Consider the following 19,787-nt stretch of genomic DNA (forward strand, 5'->3'; position numbering starts at 1 on the left):
GGATGCGAAGCAGTGTATCACTGGGCATTGGGACAGGACCCAGGGTGCCCCGCAACCCCCCTCCGTCTTCCTACAACTCTTAGCGGCAGAAGAGGAAGAGATGCTCTGTGGGATAGCTCCCCAGAGTGCACTGCTCCGAATACCGCTGCAAGTGCCACAAGTGTGAACATGGTATTGCGCAGGCAGCTGTCAGTGTGAACACACAACAGTGTTTTCCCTTCAACGCTCTCTGAGCAGTGCTGTAACTCCGCCAGTGTAGACATGCCCTTAAGGCTGCCCAACGCTTTACATTACAAGCCGCTTGTTCAGGCCAGGTCCACACTACGCATTTACTTCAGTATAACTACCTCGCTCATGGGATGTGAAAAATCCACCCACCTCCAGGGTGGCCAAGCCTCCAGGATTGTTCTGGAGTCTCCAGGAATTAAAGATTCATCTTTCATGAAAAATTATGTCATGTGATGTAACCTCTAGGAATATGTCCAACCAAAACCGGCAACCCTACCAGCCTTGCCAGCCCCAAAAGTCAGACCTGCCCCAAAGTCAAGAAAATGAAAATAATGATAAATTACATTGGTTTTTTTTTTTGCATGTGGCTTTTGATTTTCTGAACTCTTCCTGCCCAGCCCCAAAGCATTTGGGACAGCTGCAGTGTTGCAAACTCTCCTAACAATAAGATGATTGTGCCCCCCCCCCTCCCCGCAAGTGCTCTCGGTTGGCTGCCAGATGATGCAGAGCTGCAAGCTTCTCCTAAACCACAAAAAATATAATGAATGAATGCTGCTTGCCACACTCCCCAACCCCCCAGTCCACGTCCAATCTGCCCTTTGCTCCTCTTGCAGTTCTAAGGGTTCTTCCCCCAGACTCCAGGTCTGCGAGGGCATATCCAGCACATCCCTTTCTCCCCCTTCCCAGGCTGGGGAGATGGAAGGCAGCTCCAGGGGTTCTTCACCTCCTCTCCCCTTCCCAGGCCTCGTGTTGCAAGATGGAGAGGGAAGGGGGAGGAGCACAAAGCAGACTGATCACTTTTTTTCACAAGAGGGGAAGAGGGACCAGACCTCCCTGAGCTGCTGGGGACTATCTGCTCCTTCCTCTCCCCCTCCCCTACCCCTACCCCAAAACACCTCTGGGCTCCTGAGGGGAGAGATAGCAACTTGTCTCCTGCAGGAGCCCTGATTGACTGCCTTCCACATTTCCTCACCTCCTGGGCAAGAGCAGCCAATCAGAGAGAGCTTTTCCGTGGGCAGGGCTGGCAAGGCAACACTGCAGTTTTCAGTTGCTTATAACTTTGCCAATCTTTAACCATTTGGGCTGAAACTTTCTATGCTGGGTGGCTGCTTCAGGCTGAATTTTTTGTTAAATGTCATTTCCAAGAATGAAGTTGGGCGAAATAATATGTGATTATGTATCATAATGAATACACAAAGGGAGGCATAATTAAGGTTGCACTGGCAACCTGAATTCTGGTACTTCCTAACTATTGAGTGTTTGACTTTGCAACCTTATTGTTCTTGTAAAGTAGGGATTTTTTATGAAATATATACAGATAGAGACCTTTACGCTGCAGAGCTGTCCAAAAATTGGATGGAAGATGTCCTCATTTGGGATTAATTTTAAAGTTGTTTTTAAAATTTCTCTCTCTAATGCTGGATGCTTTTGTGTGTGTAAGATGTTTGAAAGGTAACCAATCTATTTCTGAATCCTCAAATGGTCCTAGAAGGAGTTGACATTATTCAGAGGAGACATGGTGGGGTGGGGGGGTGGAGAGGAGGAGATGATTTTTCTGTCTGGCTCTCTGTCTGTCTGACCCAATGACTATTTAAGTATTTATCCACAGCAGACAGTCACTGGATCAGAGAGAGAGTGACTCGGTAGTCCAGTGGTTAGGGCATCCACATGGGAGACCAGGATCTAGTCCCCCTGCTCCAATCTCTCTTTCATTATTTATCCACAGTGGCATAGCCTTAACAGAGGAAATTTGGGAGCCCCCCCACCAGAATAGATCACAGTGGAGCCTAAAACTGGGATTTAGGTGCCTAGGTCAGAGGATTAGGTGCCTAAGTACCTTTGTTGATTCCACCCTTATGTCTGACTTCTAACAGTCTCTGTTCTCCCTTGCAGCTGAACCAATTTAGCACGAATAAAGATTATTCAGCTGTCAAACTCTGAAATCTAAACCAAAATTCAATATATGTAATATGTGAGTTATGCCCGGTCCTAATTCCTCTGTCTTTTCTGCAGCAGAGTCCATGCTCCAGATTTAAACTATACGGTCTTTAGGGAAAGCACTATCTTTCATTATATAGTGTCTAGCCTAGTGGGGCCCTCATTGTTGACTGGTACCTGTTGCGCTATCACAGTAAATAATAATAAATTTCAGCTGAGCCTGTCAAGTCTCTATAGGCATTGGACGTTTTAATTTTCTTGTAAGATATGTTGTTTAGTGTTTGTTTGTTTTTAATACTCTACAAAAATGGGTAAACAAATAATTTTAACTAAAGCTAATTTAAAAGGAGTGAATGATATCCCTGGGAGGTGAAACTATGAGTTCTCAAATGGCTTGGCATTACAAATGGACTTCTCCCTGGCTTTTTTCATGAAAAGAGACCTTCCCTGAGGTTCTTGTATCCCAATGAGATGCAAAACTAGGGCACGGTAAATAAACAAGCATGCATTAGAAATGTATTCTTCCTTGTGGAAGTAATCGGATTAGACCATTGAATGTAATCCCTTCTAATGTCTCCAAGTGATGGACACCAAAGGCAAGATTGACTGGTGGGATGCATCTCTTGGAAAAATAATCACTTATTCATCCAGGGGGCTAGGAATCACAGCATGCATGATCTCCTTCCCACACTTTCAGCTCTTATTCATCAGTTTTCTTTAGCAGAGCTTGTGTTAATGAGGAGGTACTGCAAGCATCACCATTCTTATTTTTATTTATTATTTGCATTATGGTAGTGCTTGGGAGCCCCAACATGCACCAGGACTCCAGTGTTCTGAGAGCCCTACAAACACAGAACAAAAAGACAGTCCTGCCCTCAAAGAGTTTACAATTTAATAGAAGGTAATACAACCTTCATCACATGTACTATTTGTCAGGTGTGCTAATGCTAATGGCATTATTTCACAAGGAGGGAGGAAGAGCTATGTATAACAAGGACAAACAAGATATGATTTATTACCAAGAGCTACTTAGTGGAGTAAGATGACTGCTAGCATTTTGCTTCCTGGTAGGAGATCACATTGCACATGGCTCAGGAATTTGTAGCACGAAGCAAGACGACTATGTCATACACTGTTACTAGTAAATAATCAAATCTTACAGTGCTTGGGCTTCACTGATGAAGTCAGTACAGCTGTAAGAATAGCTACAATAATGACAGTCTGCATTTCCTTAGCACATTCCATTGGCAGGGCTTAAAGGACTGAGCAAGCCCTACAACGCCATAGCAGTGAGCTAGACGCATGAGTAAACTGAGGCAGAGAGGCTGTGAGTGTGCTAGGGCTACAAAACAAGAAAATGGCAGATATGCAAACAAAACCTTGGTGTGCACGTGTTCTCCGGCTTGTTACGCAATGTGAAGTACAAGGACAAGTTTTTAAAAAGCGTCTCTTTAAATCCGAACATCCTTCCTAACAACAGTTTGGCGTGTTAGAGACAAACGTCTTTTACAGCCATCACTTTCCTTGGCAGTGTACAAAGTGAAGCTGTGCCTCTGTGTATCTCATGGAGCTTCGCTCCCGGAGATCAGGCTGACAAGGTCCCTGGTGTTTGACCTGCGGAGGAGCAGCGCCCACAGCAGCACCCAACACAGTTTGCAAGCAAACGTAAGGACTATGTTCCTATTCTTCTTGGTGCAGCGGGAAAGGTTTTGCGAACCCGCCTTTCCCCCTGCGGGAAGCGGGGCAGTGGATGTTGGGGAGGATGGATTGGGGTGTGGGGGAGGATTCAGTGCCTGGGGGAAGGATGTGGGTAGAGGCATTTAGAACAATTGTTGTTGTGTGGGTACTGAAAACTATTCAGCAAAACTGTAAACTCTATATATGCTGGAAACCACTTCAAGCCACGGGGTGCTGCTGCACCCACAGGACCCCGAATTCCAGCACCCCTGGATAGGGGGTATAAGGGGTCGGGGCAGCGGATGGAAGGTGGGGGGGGGGATTCGTGCGGGCGAGCGGATGGGGGAGGGTATCAGAGGTGGGGGAAGCGGAGCAGTGGAAGGGATGGGGAGACTGGGGGGAATGAGGGAGGATATCGAGGGTGGGAGGCAGCGCATGGAGAGGGGAGACGGATGGGGAATACGGGGGGTGGGAGGAGAGGGGAGTGCATCGGGGGTGGGGGGAGCGGGGCAATGGTGGGGTGGCAGATGGGGGGATTTCCTGCCGCGGGGGGTTGAGGATGGGGGAGGCTATCGAGGGGAGCAGCAGGGTGATCCCTTTCTTCCGCCCCCCCCTTGGGCGCCTCTTGAGGCGGGGCCGCCCGCGAAGGGAGGCACGATCCGGGGAGGGCGCACTGAGGACATGGCCCTTCCGTAAACACCATCCAGCCCTTCCCCCTCCCGCCTGGACGGTTCCATTCTGTCGGGAAAGGGGGAAACCTACCCCCCCGAACAGAACTAAACCAGGAACCGCGGACTGGCGGGGCGGGAAGGGGATCCTGCCTCTCTCTGATTATTGGGCCCCCCCAGCCTCCATCTGCGTGGCCGAGCTGAGCGACCCACAAAGGGTTAACCGCCCCCCCCCGCCTCTCGGCGGGATGGAAGCGCCCAAGGAGCTACTAATAGTCTTGGCTAAGTGCCCCGCGGGGGTTTAAAGCCCCGACCGCACGGACAGCTGAGCGGCAGCGCGAGAGGCAGCCGGGGTCGCAGGGTGAGCCCCCCCCCCCCCCCCCCCCCCCCATCCCGGGACTGCCCAGGGAGCTGCCCGGCCAGGGCTGGATGAACGCGGGTCCGCGGGAGCGGCCGGGTCCCTGCGGGGGGTGGGGATTGGCTGTGCCCCCCCCCAAATGGGCGGGGGGAGGCTGGGTTTTGGGGGTGTCACGTTCTGGGCAGACGTTCCCCCACTGTACCAGGGAGGCAGCTGAACCCCTCCGGCGGCGGTGCTGGGGGGGTGTCGCTGATTTCCCCCCCCCCCCGTTTGTAAACAAACCCCGCTTGCCCCTTGGGGACTGTCTCCCCCCGCGTTGGGGCGCGGGCAGAGCCCGGGGTCGGCCGAGCGGGGTTGGGGGGGTCGGCCGAGCGGGGTTGGGGGGGGCGGCCGCCCCCGGTTCCCTTGGAAGCGCTGTTTGTTTTGCTCGGCTGGTGCCAAAGCTCCTGCCTCGAGTCGCTGCCCAAAGCGCGGCTGGGGGAGGAGCCCTGGCCAGGCGGGGCGGAGCCGCCGGGGCGACGGGGGCTGCAGGAGGCAGGTGGGCCCCGGGGTGAGGCGGCGGCTGGCGGTGGAGGGGGAGTAAGAGCCGCCGACCTATTGCTGGTGTGTGAGGCGGGGGAGCGGGGCCAAGCTGCTCCTGCACGGCGCCCGTGGGACTCTGCGATCGGCTCCGAGGGCTGGCAAGGGAAGGGCAGCGTGCCTGCGGGACGGAACATGCCCCCCTCCCGCCCTCTGAGGGCGGCTCCTTGGCGTGACAGCCCACTTTGCCCCGCGCCTGGCCCACCTGATTTCGGAAACTAGCAGCTGTTAAGCAGTAGGAAGATTTGTTACCTCTGGAGACGTTAGTGCTCACCTAGGCTGGCAGAGAAGCACCATCCATCCCTTCAGAGAGCAAGGAGCACACACACCTTTGAAAATAAGGTACCCTAGCGCAGTGGTTTTCAACCTGTGGTCTGTGAACCCTTGGGGAGGGTGTCTGCAGACTATGCCTAAGATTTCCAAAGGCATCTGCATCTCCATTTGAAAATTTTTTGTTGATCCGCACATGAGAAAAGGTTGAAAATCACTTCCCTAGCTTTGCTGAAACTGACATCGTTCTCGCTGCTTGTGTTGATTGTTCTGTGAGAACTAAGCATGTGTCTTGAGTTTAAAAAAAAAAAAAACAGCAAAAAAACTTGTCTATATATTCTCAATAGAAAAGCAAGAGGGGGCTCTAGACAGAGTTTTTTCTTTATACTAGCAAAGGACAACAGGGTGCTGCACTAGGTGTAAACTTTAGTGACATAAATGTGCTTGTACGTTAATCATCATTGTACTTAGCAGCCCATAGCTAACTGGTCATCTATGTAAACAATAAACACACCAGACCTGAAGAAATATATGTGGGAATAAAGGTTTGAAAGAAAACTGAGGAATCCCTGAAGACCCCACTCGAGAAAACTAATTGATGTTTCTAAACAAATGTTTCCCTTGCTGTAGACAAAAGATAAGATGTCACACAAAAAAACTTGTGTAGATCTCTCAGCAAAACACTTCCTAACAATCAAAAAAGGACTGGTGGTTCAAACCAAACAAGACTAATAACTTGTTACAAACTACCGTAGACTAAGAAGGAAAGTGAGGGAATTCTCTAACTGTTAAAACAGAGCTTCCACTAGCCCCGACATACTGTACAAGTACATATCAATGCTACAGCAGAAGTGTCAGCACCTGATTGGGGGGTGGGGGGGAAGTAGCACAAACTGAAGATGCAGTAGGCGCTGGCTTGATCTGGCAAAGGTAAAAAGAACTTAAACCAAGTGAAAAGAAACCAGACTCATCAATCCAGACTAGTAAATGTTGGGCAGAACACTTCCAAGGCCTACACGAAGGGAGCCAGCGCGGAAATCTTACTTGAACAAAACAGCATTATTTTTAAAAAATGCGCTTAAAGACTCTATTAAAGTAAACTGCCAGTCCTCCCTCAAGATACCTTGTATATTACATGAACTAAAGGAAAACCTTCAGGAAACTTAAACTAGGGGGAAATCACATGGCCCAGATAATGTCAAAGAAGAAACCTAATATACCCAGGCAGCCATTCTAAAACTGTTTTACCTAATCCTGCAATCTAGATATTTCCCTGATATATGTCATGTGTAGGGTGACCAGACAGCAAGTGTGAAAAATCGGGACGGGGTGTGTGTGGGGGGGTAATAGGAGCCTATATTTTAACAAAAAAACCAAAATTGGGACATCTGGTCACCCTATTCATATGGACTAATTAGCTCAATATATAAAAGCAAGATTCCCTTAACCCAAGCAACTATAGAGGTATCTATGTCAGCAGCAAAATATTCCGTAGTATCTTCCTTTACATTGTTAGTCAAATTTTGTATTCTTTTAATCTGTGAAAGTCAAATTGGATTCTTCCTGGGGTCAGTTTCTCATCTTTACCTTACCTGTTCAATGTAGATTTTTGTACTGCATTTATCACCATAGTCTCTGAGAACCTTCCAATAGTATGTTAAGCAATATGGCTACACATCTGTTATTTGTTGTTTGTTCTCTCATTTCTTCCCTAGAGGGAGAAACAAATGGATAGTCTTGTTAAATATATCTGTTGCTCTGTGTGTGTGTATGTATGTATTAGAGAAGGCAAGGTCAAAGAAATGTGCCTTGCACTTGTAGCAGATAGTGGTGCTGTTTGTGATAGTGCTTACTTACTGGTGGAGTTCGTTCCATGTTCTCAGACCACCCCCAGAGAAGGTTGTCTTCCACACAGACCAGCTTTACTTTTTTTGCTGCAAGTTCCACTGTGCCAAAGGAATGAAGTTGTTGACCATGCTCTCTGTCCCTGAACTTTTAACAGTGTTTTGGGTATCCTGTGTCCTCATAACAAACCTGTAAAAAGCCAGGGGAGAAGATTTGTGTGCTTTGTAGATTTAAAAATAGTTGTTGATTCAGTCTAGCATCCAGGAATGAACCTTAAATTGCTGCACAATAGAATTGGCAGAAAACCACATAACCTAATTAAAATTCATGTGCAATCCACCCAAATAAGCATGCTACCAAAGGCCTTCATGTAAAAAGGAGAGTAAAATAGGATGTAACTTCAGGTTGAACCTTCTTACATGCTAGTGACTTATCAGCCTCGGAACAATCCTCAAACTTAGGGAAGGTCTACACTAGAAGCACTACATTGGCACAGCTGCACCAATGCAGCTGCAGTGAGTCTGGTGAAGACACTCTATGCCAACAGGAGAGTGCTCTCCCGTCAACATAATTACTCCACCTTCATGAGAGGCAGAAGCTAGGTCGATGGGAGAGCGACCTAAAGAGACACACTAACTTCTGTTGCTCGGGTGTGTGAGTGTCATTTTTTCACACCCCTGAGTGACATAAGTTAGATCAATTGAAGCAGTAGTGTAGATCTGCCCTCAGTTTTTCTCTCAGTTGTATAGTGGGAATCCCATCTATGTAGTTGTACTATCATCTAGATGAGATGGCAGCTCATAGGACCCGGTAAGTGAAACTGGAAAACAAATACATTTAAAAGTCTGAAAACAAACTAAAATGCTGTTATAGAGATAAGGAAACTGAACAAGTGCTAAATTATATTTGTACTTGGCCCTCCAAAATAAATTTCAGGGAGCTTAGACTGGCTATAAAAGCATTGCAAAAAAAGCTATTCCAGTTCACACAGACTACTAGATTAACCTTCCAGTATAACTACTGTGGAAACATAATACTATAATTCAACCCAGTCTATTAAGTAGAAGTGCAGTCTGGAGCCCAATTTTAGCAGTTAATTACACTTTTGGGGACATACTCTGTAAAACATCTGCAAACTAATATATGTACATTTTCCCCCTCCTCCACACACTGCACCCCGAACAATGACTGCACGGCAGAGCTATTGCTTTCCTCCTTCTAGTGCCATCTCAACCAACAGAGCCAATTTTCTTTCCATCTCAAGCTTCTGGAAGGTATTAAAAAAAAAAAAAACACAAAACAAAACCATAAATCCAAGTGAAAACCAGATCCACTCCCAAATATTGTTGCTGAACAACTATAACACCCTGACAAGTAACATGATCCGTACCACCCCATATCAAATATATACTCAAGATATTGGACCAACACATAAAAGTCACTGGGAAGAACAAATAAAAAACAAGATATTTCTGTCCAGTGATCTTCAATACTCTATCATGTGGGCAGACTACCTCACTACACTGAATGTAAAAAGCTAAGTTTGATTCTTGCCAGCTACCCAATTGGTAGCCACAAATGGGGGGATACAAAACACACTCTAAATCAAGAAGAGAAACTTTAGACAGATGGCTTTCTTTTTCCAATCTCCAAAATAGGAGGGAGTACAAGAGATTTCCTGGATTTATCAGGGATAATAAATATTTTATATAAAAAATCAGGGAGGAAAAACTGAGTGCACAACTTGGAAGAAAGGAGACTACATTGCAGAGAAATGATCACACTATATAGCAACGTACATCTGCATCAAGAATGCCCACTAATGTTTATGGATGCAGGGTGTATATATATATTATGTACATTTAGAAAATGTGAATCCCTCACCTGAGCAGTTTGTACTTACCTCTGACAAACACCTGTTGGATGAGCTAATTTTTTTTTTTAACGTTCTGAATTAATATTTCCAGTTTCTGCTTGTTATGCACAGAAAATATGGGGTGTGGGTGTGTGGTTATTGTTTGGTGCATCTGTTACAGTAACAACATGCGAGTAATGTCCAGATCCACAGTATTAAGATCTGTGCAGAATGCATTTCCTCAGCCCTTCCCCCAACACCCCAGAGAACTTCTCTAAGAAATAAGTCTTTGCTAGCAAAGGTCATGATACCCTTTCCCTGTGTCATCTTGTGTTGGGGTGCTCGAGTTTATAATTAAAAGCTTGTGAACAACTACATTAACAAAATGAATAGGTTTCCTCTGTTTCATGCATACACATGCCTCTGCTACGGGAACAGGTGTTAGTCTTGAGTCACTTGGTGGTACACAGGTGTGTGCATCGCTATCAAGACCCTTGGCTGTTAATATCAGCAGAGTCAAAGTCTATTGAATGGGCATAGAAAGTGGATTCACTGCTTGTTCCATGAATGTGGACCTTCCCGCTCACTGTTGAAGCATGTAGTGGCATTGCAAGCTTTCCTCACAATCTGTTCAGTCTCTTTTTCTGGGGACAGGCATCCTCAATCTGCAGGTTTGCCAGGCACCTATTCATAACAGCTTAATACGCTCACATGTGAGAGTTAACGCCTGTAGTGAATATTCTACATTGTGAGGAAGAATTTTTTTTAAAGCATGCAATATAATGCCATGTGTCAGAGGTCTAGTCAAGCACCTCCTCATGGCTAGTCACCAGACTGCTGTGAGGGAACTGAGCTGCTAGATCCTGTGTGTTTTAAGCCTCCAGTCTGAACAGAATCCAGTTGCTGCCGCCAGTCTGGGGGGCAGAGCTATCTGGCACACACTTCTGAGAGCTCAGAGCATGTGGCCCAGAGTCCCTGGAACTAGTGCTGGCTCCTCAGACTTCCTCCCCTACTAGCCCAATAACTTAAATACCACCTTTTCCAGAACTCCATGTGAAGGAGTAAGCCTTCTGGTTTACCTCTTCAAGGGGCACATAGGATATGTCTACACAAGGATTCAAAAACCTGTGGCTTGCTCAGGTCAGCTAACTCGGGCTCAGGCTCTGGGGCTGAAAAATCGCTGTGTAGACATTCAGGCTCAGGCTGGAGCCCAAACTCTGGGACCCTGTGAGGGTGGAAGTTCTCAGAGCTTGGGTCCCAGCCTGAGCCCAAATGTCTACACAGAAATTTTTAGACCCAGGAACCCAAGTCAGCTAACCTGGGCCAGCTGCAGCCATGCTGCGGGTCTTATGTTTCTGTGGATATGTCTACACAGGGATAAAAGAATGGTTCATCTAGTCCAGTATCCTGTCTTCTGACAGTGGCTGGTGCCAGATGCATCAGAGGGAAGAAACCAAACAAGGCAATTACCGAGTGATCCATCCCCTGTTGGCCAGTCCCAGCTTCTGGCAAGTGATAAGATGGTACAGGTTTATAACACAGCTCTTGCTATTAAATTGAGAACTAACATTTATACAAAAATGCTTTCAGTGTTGTTGTTTAGTTTAAAATTATGTTATCGTTATTGTAAAAAATGTAATAAAACTAGCACCTTCCATATTCATCCTAACCATGCATTGTCGTTGCATTCAACTGAAACCCCAAAGGTGAAGCCATTTAATTTAAAATAAAAAAAATACAAGGTTTTAATAAAAATAAAGGTTTAAAACTAATAGTTGTGCTAAAAGCACAAAATGGGGGAATTGTGGGGGAAATTGCTGTTAACCTTGGTGTTGAACCTGACCCCATCCCACTCTGTGACAAGGCCTATGCACTATATGCAACATAGGCAAGAGCGGTAACGCAAGAAGCCTACAGGCCTGCATCCTGTAAGACTTAGCTTAAGCTAAGAGCATTTGCATATGCTGGGCCGTGGTATTTTGACCCAGAAAACAAAGTAGGCCAACCTCTAGCCTAGCTCAAGTCCCTAGCTGTCCATTATATGCAACCCCCGCCCCCCAAACCTGCAAAAGCCCCGAGACAAAACGCTGCCACAAGCAAACTGCAGATCTTAATAATAACAAAGTGCATCAGCACAGTGCTAATTATAAAACTGTTTACTTTGGCTCCTTATAAGGCTTTATTAACAATGCTTAAGTAATAAAAAAATTAAGAAAATGTATCATTTAACTTAAATGTAAAAAACTATATAAGACTGGTATTATAGGGGCAGAACAGAGAAAGACCAGAGTAGCACCTGCGTGTGGCCATCTCTGTCTCCTTCTCCCTGCATGCTTGTATTCAAATAAAAAAACCTCAAACTGTTTGAACCGAACAGATGGCGTGACTCGTTTTCCACAACAAATGTAACATTAATTTTTTATTGTTTGTTTTTGTTTTTTTCCTCATCTCATCCCTGGAGAAAACCTTTCCAGTTCAACACAATTATTAGTCTGATTCTGTGGCTTGCTCCTTTTAGGTGAATCCTTTCACATTTCAAGATCCATGAAGAAATTGAATGTCTTTGACAAGATGTATTAATTCCCTCCCTCCCTTTAAACATAGCTCCAGCTCCTGCCCCTGTAACTGCAGTAACTTTGTGGGAGAAAGGGGTTGCTATGACCAAGTGCAGAAACTAAGGTGCCTTTAGAGTGCTGCTCTACACCTAAATTCATCAGTAGGGGGAGTGCTTTAAGGACTACCTTTTAAAGAGTTTGAGAGCTCTGCTTCTGATGCTCCTGACAGCACAATACCTTCTGCGTAAAGAGTAAATTAGAGGTTGATGCTGCTGACATTCATCTTTAATTTTCATTTAACTTCTTGCAGAATCAAAAGTTTAATTCTTAGGATTTGTACAATTCTATACATGTTACAAATTAAGCAGTTAACTTCACAAATCCACTAAACTTCATAACACCCTTATAAAGTAGGCAAGCATTTATCCCTATTTTGCAATGTAATATTCAGTGCTCATAACAGTAACTATTGAAATATTGCTGCTTTTTGTAAAGAAGTCTTTGGAAAATATGAAGTGCTAGAAAATGTTGATCTTGTAAAATTATTTCTTTCTAGGTTCTGTGTACTTTACCAAGTGAAGTGACTCAAAATGCCCCTCAATGATGACCAGAACAGTGATTTTGATTCTTCAAGGCTATCTGAAAGCACAGCTTCTTCCAGTGACTCTGAATATTCAAGGCAGAGTTTTACTAGTGACTCTTCAAGCAAACCCAGCTCCCCAGCTTGTAAGCAGATTTAACCTGTAAAATAGAGAGAGAGGCTATATTTGTGTATTTTCTTGGGTGTCCCATGCATGTAGTGGGACTTGGGATTTATAGTTGGTACTTCAGAGAGTGTTAGGAGAAAGGCACAGCTTCTTGTTTGGATCACCACATCTCCAAGGTGTACAGTCTGCCACCATGAAGCACAAGCAGATCCTTCGTATACATGCAACAGTTGTTACTACTTCCTTCTAAAAGAGTAACCAAAGTTTGCCTGGCAGGGCATTCTTGTCTTGGGTTATTCTGGCTTTGGCTTATAGGTTACAAAATAGTACCATTCTGTCCATCCACCAAATGTTGCTTCATGAACAAAGGACAGGATGCCTCCATTTAGTTTTTAAACTTCAGAATTATGAAATCAAATCAATAGTGTTGTGACTTTTTTCATTGAACAGTAAGAAGTCAAAACACAAAATAGGTGAAGCAAGTTATTTTGAATGACTTATGAGGATAAATACTACTGTACATAAAATACACTTAATTGTAGAGCACTTCACTGATGCTAACAAATCTTTTTCGTATGTGTACATTTGTCTTAGTTTAAAAGTAAACTTGTTAATGGAACTGAAAGTTTGTATTTGGTATGTTCCCTGTCCTATATCACTCTTCTCAAAAGTACAGTTTCCAAATGTGAAAAATAAACTACAGAAGTTTATTTTAGAAACTTTGTGAGCAGTCACTCCTTCTTTCAAGTAAGAGTGCGTTATGTCCTTCACAACATAAACTCTTCAATCAGAGTCTTGATTAGTGGGGCAAAGACACTGTAGCATATGCTATGGAACAGAAGCTGCATATCTCAAAGTAATGAGTTTAGACTGTGATTACAATGATTGTGGAGAGAAATGCATCCATTTGCTCAGTAATAACGTGCAGCCTGTATGCGTGCTTATTTATTTTGACTCTTATGTAAAACCTGCCTGTCCAAAACTCTGGGTTATATAATGGGTCCTGTCTTTAGTGTGAGAGGGGTACATTGGCCAAGATATCAGAGTAAACTGCTGCTCTTCAAAACATGCCATGAGAGTCTTCTACCTTCCAAAGATGAGCTGGGAGGGCCATTCATTTACCAGATCATTTTAAGGAGATGCAAAGAACTCCCAGTCTAGCTAGCTTCTCATAAATTAGTGTCCAGTTAACAGGAAATAAAATATCATGCCTAACTATTTCCATGTTTGGTTTTTGCAGTCCAATCCATCTTTTAAAATTGAACTTACCTACAACTGACTTGTGGCTCTCATTTCCTTTCCTTCATTACAGCAACAAGCCCTCCAAAAACTGTTACATTTGATGAATTGATGGCTGCTGCAAGAAACTTGTCAAATTTGACTCTAGCTCATGAAATTGCTGTAAATGAAAACTTTCACATGGAACATGTAGACCTCCCACAGAACAGGTAAGTTACTCTTTATAAATTTTGCAGAAACTGATATGGGGAGTGTGTGTGTGCACGCAAGGGAAACTGGTCTGAAGGTACACAACCTGCAAAGGTGTTCCACACTTAATGGGGAACTGTCAAGGCTGCAACATTGTGGCATAAGTGGTACAATTTGGTAGGTTTAACACATTTTCTTCTCCTGGAGCATATGATGCTCTGCCTTATCTGTAAGGGGAGATATGTAAGCAGTGTGGTATGCACTCTACTTTTGGAGTCCACCTTTAATGTTTCTTGCCAATCTAAGATCTCTGTGAAGGGGTGGGGGGCTAAAGGTGTAGTACTGCCGTGTGTATGGTATGTGTGGCTTTTATCTATACAGCTTACTTAATAGCTCAAATGCTGTGTATAAACTATATACTCATCTCAGTAATGAGCACAGTACTCATGCTGCTTTGCATACTAAAACACTTCTGGGAAGTTGGAGGAAGAAAGGAATAATTTACATACCCAGTTTAGACTACAGTGGGAATGTTGAGAGATTATCATTTAAAATGGAATCTGGCCATGCTATTGAGCCAATTTTTACAAAAAATACAATGGGATTATTATTGATAACAAGTTAGGGTTGTTCTTTTATTTATATATAATATGCCAAAAAATGCTTCCCCCAAAACATATTACTCAATAGCAACAAGGTAGTGGAATTTGTTTAATATAGAGTTGGGATAAAAGTCTTTTATACCCAAATACTGAATTTCCAACACCACTTTCTGCAACATCAGGATTTTCTTGGGAAACCTCTCATTTTTAATTCTTAATCCTGCTTAGTTTTGGGGGGTGATAACCCGGGGTCCAAGGGTGATCTGGTTGCAGATATAGATCTTGGAATTAGCAGATGTGATGATGGTTCTCCACCAAATCATTGGACTGGTTTAAGATTGTGTGTGCTGGTTGTTTTTGTTTTTAAACTCTGTTTACTTCTTTAAATCTTTTTGTGCAAATTGATTTTCCAGCAGTTTGGAGGGTAGAGTGAAACAAATTGTACATAAGGCATTCTGGGATCATTTGGAGTCAGAACTGAATGAAGATCCTCCAGAATATCATCATGCTATCAAGCTCTTTGAAGAAATTAAGGAGGCAAGTTAGTTTTTATTTCCCCCCTTCACTCCTCCAGCATTGTGTTGACATCTTAGGCCCCATCCTGCAAATGATTCCATGTGGGTGGACCCCCACTGTAGTCAGTGGGATACTTCTACATGTTAGTTGCAGGATGGGGATGTGATACAGTACTATAGTATGCCTAGAATACAAAGTCAGACATCAACTTTCCAAATAGGATCAAGATCTTCCCTTATTACTGGAAATCCTGGTACCAATTCATTAACTTTTTAGTAAAGACCTAAGGGTGTTTCTGAAAGGTTGCAAAGGTCTCAACCAGTAAGCCAGTAAACTTGTCTTCACCAGCTTCTGTATCTGTATTCTGTTCCCTTTGGCTGCTTTCTCCCATCCTGCTAAATAAAATAGCCTTTCCAGATTCGGGATTTGCAGTCAGGCTCTACAGTGTACCCTTGACGTCTTCAAAAAGCTGCTTTCATTTCATCACAGTTATTAAGGGCTTGCTGGTCTCGTGTTGCTGCACTTATTGACATGTCTTATGGTTTTTTGGTTTTGTTTTTCACTTCAGACTCTTCTTTCCTTTTTAACTCCTGGAGCGAACAGGATTCGAAACCAAATCTGTGAAGTCCTGGATGCAGATCTTATAAGACAGCAGGCTGAGCATGATGCTGTTGACATTCTTGGGCTAGCTAACTATGTCATCAACACTATGGGGAAATTATGTGCTCCAATAAGAGATGATGATATAAAACAGTTAAAAGCAACTGTCAATATTGTAGAATTGTTCAGGTTGGTGTTTGGCTACTTTTCATATCATATTTTTGTTTATTTAGAAAATATCAATTTGACAGACAAGGTGTTTGGGTGGAGAAGAAAGGAACTCAAAACTAACATTAAACTGGAATAGCGGGCTAAGCTAAGAAACTGCCGAAATGCTTTCATTTGAAAGAGGTGTTGGTTTAGAGTTTGGTAACACGGTACTTCATTTAAGAGTTCTAATTGTTTTGGGTTTTTCACAAGCATATTTTTTCAATGGTGTATGTTAGTGTTGCCATACCCTGAAAAGTGTCACCATTTTTAAAAACAAAAACGTCATGCAGTTCCATGTGTTTTATGCATGCTTCCATATCAAACTTACTTATTCTTACAAGTTAAAAGGTGAGTGTTCTTTTTTAGAACTGGCAGGGGGGAAAAAATGTACACTCCATCTGGAACATGAAAGTGAAGCTCAGTTCTTTCTATCTGTACCATTCCCTTTATTAAAGACTTCACTCTTAAAGTTTGATTCACAAATCTGCATGAGCCTCAGATGTATTAGCTCTGTAATATTAAAAATAGTTTCTTGCTTTATTATGTTTTTGCTATCACTTAGGTATACCTACAGGGAGCAAAGTGGTTGAGTAGGAGGGAATGAGGTGTTTTGTTTTTATTTTGGCATAATCAGAGTTGCTAAAATTTTTTAAACTTCAGTTTGCTTTGACTCCATATTGCTTCAAAACCTTTCTGTTATTGGCCTGTGGCACCAGTGTCTTGATCATGCAACATCTTTGCCCTACTTTTTGTAACTTACACCAAATATCTCAATACATTATTTAATTCTCCAAAGTGCTTTGGTATATAAACTACCATGTGCTAGTACTTTCTCTTCAGTACTTGGAGCCTGTTCTCCAAGGTGGAAGGACTCCGAAACAAGTCAAGTATGTAGGTGTACATCAGGCAGTTCAAGAGCATATGAGTTCATCTTGAAACTTCCATGTAATTTCTTCTGTGATGTTGCACTGTAATTTTGTCTTTGCTTTCAGACAAATATTCCATGTTCTGGACCTTATGAAAATGGATATGGTTAATTATACCATTCAAAACATTAGACCACAGCTTCAGCGTAACTTGGTGGACTATGAAAGAACAAAATTCCAAGAAATTCTTGAAGAAACACCAAGTACGTATTATGATGTTTTCAGTTAATCAGATACAGTGGAAACCATTAAAACCAACCTTTCTCTCTGTTACTATAGATATCTGTTGAGCAAGGCACCTGGGGGCAAATGTGACCATATCATACCTTTATATGATAACTAATAATTGTGAAATGCTGACTTTATTGGTACTGCTTTTGCAAATTCATTAGACAACACCACAAGTACTCCTTTTCTTTTTGCGAATACAGACTAACACGGCTGCTACTCTGAAACCTGTCAAAACGATACAGTTTGTGAAGAACTTGTTCCTGCAGTCAGAGCATTTGAGATCTGATTAAAACAGTTCTGCATACACAGGGCTCAGTTTTATCTTGCAATATATGGAACCACTCTCTTGTGTATCTGAAAATCTGCTCCTGCTCATGTGCACATGCGCAGCTGGCTTTTCCAGAATACGTGCCATTACATGCTATGTAATTGGTAGGAGGCAGAGGCAGGATTAAGTCCATAATGAAGCATAGAACAACAAAACCTGTTCTCTAGTGAAAATAAATGTTTAGTTTAGTTTAGATGTTGTAAAGGCAAAAGTGAGTCTTGTTGCACTGTAAAGATAATACAGCTAAACCATTGTTAAGAAATTTTGGAAGAGGAAGGGAAACTGGTGACATTGATGGCTAATGCACTAGACTTCTGAAGGTTCAGATATCTGTATTTAAATCTTGCATGTGCCTCCAGTGCCACGAGTCTGCTATGGGGTTTTTATAACCTGTCTAGAAGCTTCAGCTGGTCACCTGTGTTGGCTAGGTGAAAAAAGCTTGGGGAAAAACCGACTTGAGCAGACTTAACAGTTCACTGCAGTATATTTAGAGATCGGAAATGGAGTTGTCTTGTTCACCTTCATTATTTGTCAATATGCTGTACACTTGCATGGAAAGTTTATACAATAAACCTGTGCAAAATTCTGTTACTGTTTAGGTGCTCTGGATCTAACAACAGAGTGGATAAAGGAATCAATAAAAGATGAATTGTCTGTTTCTTGTGAAACCTCTTCATCCCCTGGTGCTGATGGTAGCTCTAAACCAAATCTCAGTCCTACTCTGGTGCTAAACAATGGCTACTTGAAACTGTTACAATGGGATTATCAGAAAAAAGCAATTCCAGAGGTAAGAAGTGAATTCTCATGACTTTTCTTAAATTATCCCAGTGCCTCAAAATGTACTCTTGATTCTAATTGCATGAAAGTACTGGTACAGCAGTTATGCTGTTAATGATGCTAGATATTGTGGAACTCTCCTGTAGGACTTCTCTTGCCAAATAATTCCACAAATTTCATAGTTTTATAGTAGCATGCTCCATAATCAAGGAGCACGTTCCTGGTAAGTATCAGTTGCTTGTTGTTCCCTGCATTACAGTGTCTTAGTGTTGACGATACTATATGCGTGTGTATGCACTTGTGTGCATGCTCTCTCCTCCAATAAAGTAAGCAACAGCCTTACTAGTTACCTTAACTGTGAGAAGAGCAAACTAATATTAATGGCTAGAGAATTTTCTCCAAGAGTGAATTAATAGGACAGCAGTTTCAGTTCACATTATGAATGATCTTCTTGCCATGGACAAAGGCAGTGCATCCGTTCCAATATTACTGGACTTCCCTGTAGCATTTAAGACATTTGACCATGGAATCCTGCTGTCCTGCCAGAAATAGCAAGTATTAGCAGGTTCCTGCTAATAAGAGTTGGTCATTCCCCTTGGGCCATATATAGAATCATGATTGGCACCTGCTTTGCCATCTGGAGAGTCCTCCAGGGATCAATCCTGTTGAACTGTATGAACCCATGAGAGGAAAATGGTAAAGCAGCATGACTTAAATGGTAGCAATAGGCAAATGATGCCTAGCTCAGTTACCTGTACAATTAGTGGTGTGTTTAATCTATCTGCTAGCTGTCTAAGTACTTGGCTGAGAACAACAGTGAATGAAGACCAGTTGGCAGCAGTTAAACCCAGAAAGACTGAAGTGATGCTGGTGGGGAGAAAGGAGCATTTACCAACTCAGTAACCTCACTTTGAAGGACTTTTACTGTTAGACTGTGAAGATTTTGCAGCATTCATATTCACCTGAACTGTTTACAACCTCTGAATGCCTTTATGCCCAGAGCAGTAAAACATGCCCTCTTCTATCTGAAAGACAAGATGGATGAGGAAATATCTTTTATTGAACCAATTTTTGTTGGTGAGACAGACAGGCTTTCGAGCTGCGTAAAACTCTTCCATCTAAGGTTGGCAAGAAGACTGCTCCTGTTCCTGTCAGATTTGTACTTCTCTATCGAGTTGCATGCATATGTGCGCTCTAGGCTTGATGATCTTAATTCTCTTCCTATGAACGAAAACTGTAGACTAGGTTTTTGAAAACAAAACTTTAGTGTGGAACACTGTAGCCTTGCACTGATGAATAATTGGATGCAAAGAGCACATGAACCCAGTGTTCTCTGTGACTGGCTCCCTGTTCCATACTGGGTTACAGTCAAGGCTTTAGACCCCTGTATGGCATTGGCCCAAGTTCCCTGAATGACCACCTCGGCCTGTTTGAGCACCATCTCTTGTGACAGCTCCACTCCACTGCAACAATGGCATTGTCCTCCTCA

The 19,787-nt window shown here is 43.3% G+C and overlaps 1 protein-coding gene across 13 annotated transcripts in view; it reads left to right on the top strand.

Moving 5' to 3' along the window:
• The first annotated feature begins 3,332 nt into the window (after positions 1-3,332).
• TCP11L2 (t-complex 11 like 2) overlaps positions 3,333-19,787 on the top strand; it is a 29,239-nt gene continuing 12,784 nt past the window's right edge. For 2 of the 13 annotated variants that reach the window (XM_037880099.2, XM_043542236.1), the window contains exons 1-7: positions 4,728-4,872; positions 12,530-12,699; positions 13,993-14,128; positions 15,124-15,247; positions 15,795-16,015; positions 17,029-17,165; positions 18,121-18,308. In XM_037880099.2, the coding sequence (XP_037736027.1) occupies positions 12,564-12,699; positions 13,993-14,128; positions 15,124-15,247; positions 15,795-16,015; positions 17,029-17,165; positions 18,121-18,308 (942 nt within the window). In that variant the 5' untranslated portion in view covers positions 4,728-4,872; positions 12,530-12,563. Of the gene's footprint in view, positions 3,832-4,626; positions 4,873-5,386; positions 5,791-10,793; positions 10,948-12,529; positions 12,700-13,992; positions 14,129-15,123; positions 15,248-15,794; positions 16,016-17,028; positions 17,166-18,120; positions 18,309-19,787 lie in introns of those variants that run through there. The other 11 variants (XM_037880080.2, XM_043542206.1, XM_043542223.1 and 8 more) reach the window with 11 other exon arrangements.

The sequence above is a fragment of the Chelonia mydas genome, chromosome 1, assembly GCF_015237465.2.
Source record: "Chelonia mydas isolate rCheMyd1 chromosome 1, rCheMyd1.pri.v2, whole genome shotgun sequence".
NCBI lineage: Eukaryota > Metazoa > Chordata > Testudines > Cheloniidae > Chelonia > Chelonia mydas.